General features: G+C 44.7%; 1 protein-coding gene across 1 annotated transcript; it reads left to right on the forward strand.

The window, feature by feature from the left end:
* Positions 1 to 6828: 6828 nt before the first annotated feature.
* On the forward strand, positions 6829 to 8298 carry LOC123476958. The gene has a single exon (XM_045180034.1). The coding sequence runs from the start codon at positions 6829 to 6831 to the stop codon at positions 8296 to 8298; it is 1470 nt and encodes a 489-aa protein (XP_045035969.1).
* Positions 8299 to 11462: the final 3164 nt, after the last annotated feature.

Below are 11462 nucleotides of genomic sequence, written 5' to 3' on the forward strand. Positions count from 1 at the left end.
CCCACTAAAACAACCCGCCATAGGTCCACCCAGATGGAAATTTCAGGACTCTAAATGGCAAAAATGGAACGCACTAATCAACAAAACGCTTGCCACCGAAAAAAATACGAACTGTCAACTACCCCTACAGATGTACGATCAATTCAATGATGCAATGATCGGGGCTAGCCACACCCTTTTTTTAATGATCCTACCATCTCACCGTACATCACCAGAACCCATCAAGCCTTGATTGAATTATGCCTGTAAAGCAGAGGTGAAAGCTACACGTCAAGCACTCTCGCACTGGAGATCGGATCCTTTCTCAGAAGAGAAAAAAACTACGTTGCGTAGAGCCGAAACCACGAAAAGAAAAACCATTATCCAAGAAAAAAGAAAATCTTAGGAAATATTTGTATCCAATCTAGACTCAAAAATAGGCTGTAAAACCCTATGGACTTTCACGAAAGCCATGAGTAATGGGACTACCTATCCTTCGGCGGCTAACATCTATCTCCTGTCTCAAGCTGGCAAACCAAACCCACCTGCCCCTAAGAAAAGGTAATCATTTTCCTAGACACCCTCTTTGACAACCCATGCTCCCGCCCTGTACAAAATAAATACATGGAGGAACAAATATACAAATCTATTACCTGCAATCGGCCAAATTCCCTCAATTTACCCATTACTCCAAGTGAAGTCAACGAAGGTGTTAAACGCCTAAACAGCAACGCCAAAGGTCTAGGCCTTACGCACAATAAAATGCTTACTAACCTTAACAAAGATAATCGGGAACATATGCGCCGCATGTTCAATGCCCTACTGATCCAAGGAGTTATACCACCCGAATGGAAAGAGTCGGTGGTGATACCCGTACCAAAACCTAACAAACCGTGAAAACACGCTTCCTCATACCGCCCTATCTCCCTCACTTCCTGCCTAGGGAAAATGATGGAACGGATCATTAAAAATTGACTTAGCTGGTTTCTTGAATGGAATCACCTACTTCAACCAACCCAAGCAGGCTTTCGCCCCGGCAGGAGTACCATAGACCACATAGTGGCTCTGGAAAACCATACCAAAATAGGCTTCAGCAAAGGAAGCCCTACAACTGCCATCTTTCTCGACATTGTGAAAGCGTTCGACCGCACTCAACACGACTGCGTCCTCTAAAAATTAGCCTTTTTCGGCGTTAACGGCAGTATCCTTAAATGGACCAAATCTTTCCTCACCGGAAGGACAGCCCGAATAAGAATAGGAGATCACCTGTCAGAAGCCCACCCTGTCACCAGAGGAGTGCCTCAGGGAGCAGTACTTAGCCCACTTCTATTCAATGTGATGATGAGCGACTTGCCTCCCCCTCCACCTGGCGCCTACACTCTTCAGTATTCGGACGACGTAGCAGTCTACGCCCATACCAAAAACGCTGCCGACATGGAAAACCTTCTACAGCCCTATCTTAACAAGCTTTATAGATGGGGTGGCCAATAAGGACTAGAATTTCAAGCTGATAAATCAGCACTACTGACTTTTTCACGCGCCCGCAAATCATCGCCCTGCTCCTACTGTTCATTCATGGTAACCGCATCCCCAACGTCAAGACGACTAAATTCCTTGGCCTCACATTTGACCAAAAACCAACTTGGTCTGCCCACGTTGACATAGTCATATCTAGCTGACTAAAAAAAAGGAATATCATCAGTCTGCTCACCAACCAAAAGTTTAGACCTAACATCAACACGCTAACGACACTATTCAAAAGTGTAGTTCGCAGTAAAGTGGACTACGGCGCCATCGCTTATGGAGGAACGTGCTCAACAAACATTGCGAAAATCGACATTGTCTGCCATGGGTTCCTCAGGATGATCCTCGGGGCTTTCAAATCAACATCGGTAGAAATTCTATACGTGGAGCTAGGCCTTTAGCCATTTAAAAGAAGATGCCAATGGTTAACGGCGCGCTACTTATTACAGCTGAGCAAAAATCCGAAAATCTCGACATGTCAGCCGGCCTATCACCACATCAACTACCCCAAAGAATGGCCTCCCAGAAGCATCCTGAACATCTATCCAATGCTCAGCGAATTCACCGCTCTTGAACCTAACCTCTTCAAAGCACACCCTGACTACTTCGCTCAAAGAAAAATTCCTCGACCCTGGTCCATTGCACCTCATAAAACATCTTACTTCCCAATGCCAAAAAAGGAAGCAATGGAGAACCAGATAGATCAGACTAATAAAGCTAAAAAACTCTGGTAAACCTTGTCTTAGCTCAAGAGTCAGGCCTGGTGTCTTTGAGTGGCATCACCATCCCATCAGATCTGTCTGCATTGCCCTCCACAGACTCAGATCAGGCCACAATAAAATCAACAGTTTCCTCAGCAAACTAGACATGGACGTCTCTCCTCTCTGGGACATGGATGCCCTGAATTGGAAGATACAAGGCATGCTCTCTTTACATGCAAATTCTACCATAATCTACATGCATCAATCAAACAATACTTCATGCAAAATCAAATTACCTGAGAAATCAACACTCTCTTGGATCAGAATATGTTACTAGACAAAGAAAAACAACTCCAAATCAGAGACGTCCTAGTCTCATTCCTATGGAAATCCAAATTACTCCAAATCATCTAAACAAACGTGACGCAGGACGAAGCACCGAAATCGTCTACACCAGTACAGACTTTCTAGCAGTCATGGAACCCTGGTTGGTTCACGACAAGGGGGGAATCGTCTGTCGTTATGTCTAATTTCGGAAATAGCAGTCAGAGCCTCCAGCGGATGTGTGATAAGTGCACCAATCAGGAAACATGTTTGTGATTCGTCGAAATTTTAGACATTCAGACCAACGAAACGCGGTATAGGGATTCCTCTCAGCGTGACCCAACCAGAGTTCTTTGACTTTGGCAACAACTAATCAGAGGGAAAACAAGGGTTACGACGACACCATCTAGCGCTCGCTACTGCTACTGCTTCGAAAACCTAAATACAAGATTAAGCAAAAACCGGGTTTCCTTGTATTTTTTAATTTAAAGTATCTTAGAATCCTTAACTTTTAGTTAAAGAATTCCAGTAAGTGAAGAAAATCACCTCTTTGAAAAGATTTGTGTCCACTAATTAATATTTTCATAATTACATTTCATCATTTCAATCAAATTTGCATCGGTATAGACCAAGATGGGATGCTGAGTTGCCAAGTCTGCATTCCTACCTTGGGTATTTTTCCTCTCGGACCTTATAGGAGGGAAATGAAAAATAATATATTTAATTAAGTTGTAGTTAGTTTTGTCACATAATGTTTTGGAATCGTGTACTTTACCTATGTTCTGATATAATACAAAATATTTTATCTCCAAAAAAGCTGTTATTTTTCCTAGAAAATTAATGAAATGAACTTTTTTACAATGTACCGTAGCATACGTAAAGTGATTGACTGTGACTAGTGACTGTAGTGTCAAACTGTTTTTGTTTTTAATGTTGTTAATGTGAGTAGTGTAGTTTGTATGTCGGTAATGAGTTATTTGACACAATTAGTCTTTTTAAGTTATCTGATTATGCTAAAGGACTTATTCATAATGAAAAAGAAATTTACTTAGAAAAACGGTGCAAATGCAATGTAGACTGTCCCTACGTACTGCCAAAAGAAATGTGGCAGAAAACTATCAGTGTTATTGAAAAGTTTTTACCACCTATAAGAGAGCATGAGCTTTAAATGTATTTAATTGCAAGACGGAGCAGGGATACTAAAATGCAACTTAATGCAATCAAGACCATGCATGATGCTATCAAGTACGTGGAAAGTGGTTGGGTCTCTGCGTTCTCAGCAATTGGTGTATCGCATTGTTTCTTTCCTCCGTCCTTGTATTAATTATTGATGTCTTTTCAGCTACCTCTTGCAGGGCACTTTTCAATTTTACTTCAAGTTGGTGTATTATTGTTAGAAGCACCAACTTGTCGCAATTGCACTCCTAGTGAAAAGCAAAGTTTGACGTATTTGTTGTGTATATTTTTGAATAAATATAAAATTACCAAAACAGCTGAGTGTTCGCAAGTTTCAGTTCTGATGGGAATGGTGTTGTTGGATTCTTCACCTAATACGCAATCCAAAGTGGTAGGAGGTATGTCACTAGTAGTGGACAATGATGACCTGTTGGCAAATTTCAATTGCCTTTCATACCTTTTGTATGAACTTTTAGCCTTACTGTCTTCCGACAAACTTTTACCTATTAGGCTAGGAACCTAATCTGGGTTTGTTTCTTCGTTCACCGGTTTGCCTAATGATAAAGCAAAGTATTTTGTATTTTTATAGATTAGGATATATTATTTAGTGAAAATGTTTGGAGCAAACATATTTGTTGTCGATGTCACCACTGCCTTTCTTCAGTTGCTTTATCTATAAAAGCCTTCTTTTTTAGTTTTCTGCTGCTGCTCTGAACAGGCTTTTAAATTCACTTTTGCAACACGAAAGAAACGTATTCCGACTCCAACATTTAGACTCTTGCAACCGACTACACTACAAAATTTCACCATTTCTGATAAAGAAACAGCAATGACAGTGGATGTCTGCTTTTTGTTCTTCAGTTGTAATACGGGGAGGGGGGGTGTGGTGGAAAGGTAAACAAGTACCTTTCATTAATTTTCCAGGAAAAATAACAGCTGTTTTGGAGAAAAAATATTTTATATTATATCAGAACAGAGGTAAAGTACACGATTCCAAAAGATTTTGTAACAAAACTCACTACAATTTAATTAAATATATTATTTTTCATTTCCCTTCTATAAGGCCCGAGAGGAAAAATACCCCAGGTCGGAATGCAAACTTGGCAACTCAGCATATGATCTTGGTCTATTGGGATGGTGGTTAAGAACTACGTCTAGAGATTTATGGATATGAGTATGTCGGTTCAAGTCTATATTAAGCCATGTTATCAATGTGAGTAAAATTTTATAAATTTTTAATTTTATCTCTAAGTAAAAATTTTTAATCCGTTTATAGATTTTTTACCTAAGTGATTTATTCAATTAACTACAAGAACAAGAAGAAAATTTTTCATTAACATGATAATAAAACTTATATATTGTCGCGGGGGGCAATAGCAGATGTACTTATCTCTTCTTAGAGACGCTACAGTCGACGCTGTAGTTACGAATATTAAATCTTGTTTTGATGCCATCGGGCATTACTCTTTAATAAGTAGAAATTCCAGAATAGAATAAGAAAGTACATTAGAGTAGGGTTACCTTCGGGAAAGGTCGTATTTTCAAGGCTAGTATAAAACCCACTATTTTCTCTCTCATGATGTCTCTTCTTCCACTAGACGTGTAGACGTTCGGTAAAGTGTAACCTTTTCATTTCTTATTCCGTGTATTCTCTTTTCTGTGTCAAGTAAATACAAGTGTTTTAAAGTCCAGTGTTACAATTTTGTAACGGCTAGATCAATAGCCTTCAGCCGTGTAGAATAACACGTAACGGAAGCAACAGCGTCCTGTAGACTAGAGCTCGAACAAAGGGCAATACATTAAAGTATCGGGTAGTTCCGCCGAGAGGGAAAAAAGAGAATCCAAATCGAACCACTCGAGGCAGTCTCTGTAATTCCTTTCTGCAAATACACAGTCTACTCTCACACCCTCGTTACATGGTGGAGATTCAAACGGTAAGCCAAAACAAACTTCTATCTGAATAACATCCCGAGCTTGTCTAATTGGTCAGGAAGAGGCGCGTTGCGTTTAGAGACCTTTGCGAGAAACTCAGCCGGTCTCGCACCTTAAATTGCTGAGATATAAGGTTACGGACGCAACTTCCTGACTAAATAGAAGGAACCCAGCGAAAGAAAGTGAGAATAAGAGGGAAGTGAATGAGTGGACAGGAGAACAGGAGCAGCAAGCGAGTACAAGGTATCGCAGCATCACCACCGTTACCACTGGTGACAAGAAGAAACAAGATAACGAACAGAGGCGAAGAAGAAGAAGAGGTAGACTTTAGAACCACAGCCGGAAACAGCCCTAGGCGCAAGTGCGGTTTCAACAACCAGGCTGGCAAGAGACAGCCACCCAACAGCCAAGGAGCAGCAGTGAGCGCAGAAACCGACGCAAGAGCAGCACAGAGGCACAGCAGCAAAGTCGAAGACCACCAAGGACGAGACAGTGGATTCGCAGATCAGAGCCAACTAGAACGTACGTGGGAGTCACCACAGACATCCACCAGACAACCAACACCGAGAAGGCCCGCAGACGAAGAAGGAGACCGCTCAAGCCAAGGATCCCGACCATCGTTGACGTGGGACACCTCGGACCTCACAGGACAACCGCAAGAAGAAACCCTACGCCATAGCCCAACAGCATCCCAAGAAAACGAAGTATTCGCAGATCAAGATCTTTTTTCCCCAGTACAGAACGCGGAGTTTCAACCGGAAGACGAAAGAGACGAAGACGAGCTATATACACCACGAAGACTCTGGAACGAAAGGAGGGCCGAATACCTACCAGCGACAGGCGACACCGACCTAAGCTACAGACAGCTTTCGTCCGAGTCCGACGAGGAATCAGACGGCGCTGAGGGTACATTTGGCCTACTCACAAGCTTCAACTATACAACACCCACCACCAGAACAGCAACAGGAAACTGAACTCTGACACCAACGCAGCCGGAAAATAACCCGACCCCAGCGAACACACCAACAACAGGAAGACCGCCACCCCAACACCCCACTCAACACACACGACACCCGACCCTATCAACAGTTCGAACCCCGAACCCCCGACGACAAACATGGCCGCCGGACTTCTCAAGTTCAAGGCACCCCCTGTCTTCTCGGGCAAAGGAGGAGAAGACGCCGCCGACTGGATGGATCGATACGAGGTACTAGCAGACTACAACCAGTGGACCGACGCAGACAAACGAGCAAACTTCGGCATTTACCTCGAAGGACCAGCAAGACAGTGGTTTCAATGCCTGACACCACCCAACGGGTGGGGAGACACTGCGGCAGTAGCAGCCACCCAACAACAGGCCGGGACACCGGCGATAAGCGGAATGCGTTCCATCTTCATAAAAGAATTCCTTCAAGATAGCTATGCCGGATATCAAGAAAGGAAACTTCGGAACCACAAACAAGGCATAAACGAACCCGCCGCAGAATACTACTACGAGATAATAAACTTATGCCGATTGATGGACCCTAACATATCCGAAGAAGCAAAACTACACCACCTCTACGAAGGACTAAAACCTACATTGGTGGAGAAAATCTGGGTCCTACAACCCAAAACTTGCATCGACTTCCTAACAGCGGTAAGGAGACACACCGAAGCAGCCGAACTAGCATGCAACAAAGGATGGGCCGTCCACATGCTAGCAGAAGAAAGGGAGAGAGAAGAGGAAACAAGAGTCGCAGCAGCAACCAGCAGGGATAACGAGGAACCCTCACTCAAGCAACTTCTAGAAGTCCTGCAACAACTACAAGGAGAAATAGTCGCTATGAAGAAACACGGGGGAAGGAAGGAGAGGAGCCGAGCAGACAACGGAACAACACAAAGCCAGAATGAAGCAACACCCTCACAAAGGACAGCAGATGGACGGCCGATCTGTTTCTACTGCAAAGCCGAGGGGCACATTAGGAGATACTGTCCAAAAAAGAAAGAAGACGACGACAGACGTAACAACACGACCGTCGCAATGATCAGCACATCGGACGAAGAAGATGACAAGGAGATACCCCTGCTATATATCGACGTGGGACAACTGTTGACCGAAGAAGTGACAATTGGAACAAACGACACGGAAAAAAAGACCGAAGCGGTAATCGATACAGGAGCAGCGGTATCGATCATATCCCCCAAACTAACAGCAGAAATAACCCTAGAACTCAAGACCTGGGAGGCGCCACAAATCGTAATGGTAAACGGACAGCGGACACCCCCCTTAGGAAGATTGGAGCTGACAATAACCATTGGAACGACAACAGTCCAAGCGAAGGTGCTAGTACTGGAGATGCGAGGGATCAACCTACTCTTAGGCAACGACGTGCTGAGACGTTTTAAAAAACTGGAGATCGAATACGGCAAGGGGAAAACAAAGATGCGATTCGGCGATCTACCAGTACGGATGGCAATCGAAGACCAAACACCAACACCGGCCACAAAGATAGTAGCAAAAAGTGGGGCAAGAATCCCAGCAAGATCCATGGCGGCCGTGGAGATAGAACAAACTGAAGCGACAAAACCAACATTGGACGGCCGCCCCTGGATGATAGAACCAGCAACCAACCGCACATCAGGACCGACACCAGGAAGAGCCCTCATGCCTGGCGACTGAACAACGGTATGGGTCATGATGACAAACCTGGAAAACAGATCAGTTTACATCCACAAGAAAATGGTACTAGGACACAGAACCGAAGTGGCAGGAATAGGCACAGAAATAGATGCCACAGGCAGAGCCAACGGACCCAGAACATTTAACACCGAGCTGGAAAAAGGCACCACAAATATCCTTGACTTCACACCCAGCATAAACCAGGAGCTTCCGGCAGAGGATAGGAAGGAGTTCGAGGACACACTACGAGACAACACCGACTGTTTCACGAAGGAAGGTGAGCCACTAGGACGTTGCAACGTCGCAGAGCACGAAATCCAGCTAACACCCAACGCCGACCCATCTACCAGACCCAACGCCCGGCGTCGTGGAAGGAACAAGCTATTTACAGAGAACTGACACTGGACATGCTGAAGAAAGGCTTGATTGAAGAAGCTACCGGGCCATGGAGCGCGAGGACACTATTGATTCAAAAAAAGGATGGAAACTAGAGATTTTGCATTGACTTCCGCCCATTGAACAATGTTACAATATTTAGCGTATACCCCATGCCCAGCATAGACCTAGGCCTAGGTTGACTAGGCTACATGGAGCCAAAATATTCTCAGTAATGGACTTAGAAAGCGGGTACTGGCAAATACCCATGAAGAAAGAGGACAAAGAAAAGACAGCCTTCACCACCGCAGATAGATCCTACCGTTTCCTCGTCATGTCGTTCGGTCTCTGCACAGCCCAAAGCACATTCCAGCGGACCATGGACATGGTACCAGGAGGGCTGCGATGGACCTCGTGCCTCGTATACCTTGACGACATCATCGTATACGCAAGAGACACAAAAGAACACATTCGACGACTCAGACTAGTCCTCGCCGCACTATGCAAAGCAAATCTGAAACTCAAACTCGTGAAATGTCGTTTCGGGGAATCAGCAATCATAGCACTGGGTCACAAGATCAATGCCGACGGAATCAGCCCTGATCCCGGGAAAGTGAGAGCCGTGCAAAACTTTCCCACACCACCAACCACAGCAAGCCGAGCGGAAAAAGTCAAGTTCATCAAAAGCTTTCTCGGACTATGTTCATACTACAGGAGACACATACCGGGATTCACCGAGGCAGCGAAACCCCTGTTTGACTTAACCAGAGAAAAGTCGCTGTTCATCTGGACGCCAACACACCAGGAGCGTTTCGACAAGCTGAAACAGATGCTAGCAGACTCAGCCACACTAGCATACCCGGATCCGACGGCCGAATTCGAAATACACCCAGACGCCTGTGGCTACGGCGTCGGGTGTCGGAGCAGTCCTACTCCAAAAACAGGATAATGCGGAGAGACCCCTGGTATTCGCAAGCCGTTTGATGTCACGCAGTGAGCAGAACTACTCCATAACAGAAAAAGAATGCCTGACTATCATTTGGGCGATCAAGAAATTTCGACAGTTCATCTTCGGATCCCCAATAAGAATTGTCACAGACCACCACGCACTATGCTGGCTCCAATCAAAAACGGAACTTGCAGGCAGGTTAGCTAGATGGGCCATGACAATCTCCGAGTACAAGTACGTAATAGCTCACAAAGACGGCAAGCTACACCAGGACGCGGATGCCCTATCCCGCTACCCCGTGAGCGAAGACGACGTGACCCTCGACAACACGTGGGTGGGACACGTCAACAAGGTCGGCGTAATGACGCAAGACAACCGAGAAGAACTGACCAGAGGCCAGCAAGCTGAATGGGCATACGTGTTTAGAAACGCAGAAAACGGGAAGGAAACGGTCAACTATACGATCGAGAATGGCCTTCTGTATCGTATGCGAAGAACGGGAGAAGAGGAGGCGGACGTCGAACTGCGGCTCTGCATACCAAAAGACCTGAAGACCACAATCCTACAAGCCTGCCACGACGACGTCACATCCGGACACCTCGGAGAGACACGCACCCACGACAGAGTCACACAACGCTACTACTGGCACGGGATTACCTGAGATATAGAAAACTACATTAAGGCCTGCCCAGACTGTCAGTCACGGAAGAAAGGGAAATACAGGAAACCACCCGGGTTCCTAGAGCTGACACAAGTAGAAAAACCATGGGATCGCGTAGGAATGGATATCCTTGGCCCCTTCCCCACCTCATCGCTAGGCAATCGCTACATTATTGACGCGGTTGACTACGTCACCAAGTGGGCGGAAGCGGTAACCCTGCCGGTCGCAGGAGCAGAACAAGTTGCAGAGTTCTTCGTGAAGGAGATTCTGCTACGACACGGAGCCCCCAGGAAGCTGACGACAGACCAAGGAAAATGTTTCGTCGCGACCATGATGCAACGAGTACTTGTAGCCATGGAGACCAATCACCAAGACCACCACAGCCTACCACCCATAAGCAAACGGACTAGTAGAGCGACTAAACCACACTTGGCGGACATGTTGGCCATGTACGTGAGCAAGGATCACAAAGATTGGGATGCCACACTGCCTTTTGTACGGTTCGCTTACAACACGAGAAGACAGGAAACGACCGGCAAATCCCCTTTCTTTTTAATGCACGGATATTATTATTTAAGATTGCCAAATATTTGTTGCGACAAACATCGCACGGAAATGGTCCCATTTTTAATGTTTGAATACATAGAAATCCGATATCACATGGAAGCGAAACGGTTAAAAAATGAGGTTAGCCAAAAATCAAAAGAAGAGCAGCATAAGCTGCGCAAACTGTCTAATATGGTTAATTAATGTCTATTAATGTATATTAAGGTTTATAATACAAAGAGGAATTGATTCAGGTTTTCTTTATTTGTATAGTAAATTGTTTTTATTTTTAATACAGAAGAAAACAGCGCGAAAAACAGTCATAAGCGACTACTTTCCCCATTGTTGACAACGTTATGGAGGGAATGTTATGACTGATCCGGGTAGTCAGCGCCCCTAGCGAGTGCCCCAAAATTTGTCCGTGGAAATAGCAGACGAAACACCTAGCAGACGACAGTTCTGGGACCTCTAATGTTAGACCATGATACAACTTTTTTCTTTTTAACAACTCAATTGCCATATTGCTGTCAAACTAGCACACTTTTTATTTCAAAAATTTGATTTCCTTTTGTTTTATCTTTATTCATGTGTTTATGTAACTATAACAAGTTGAAATTTTTGGGGGGTATTTTT

Source organism: Daphnia magna, linkage group LG10 (genome assembly GCF_020631705.1).
Source record: "Daphnia magna isolate NIES linkage group LG10, ASM2063170v1.1, whole genome shotgun sequence".
Taxonomy (NCBI): Eukaryota; Metazoa; Arthropoda; class Branchiopoda; order Diplostraca; family Daphniidae; genus Daphnia; species Daphnia magna.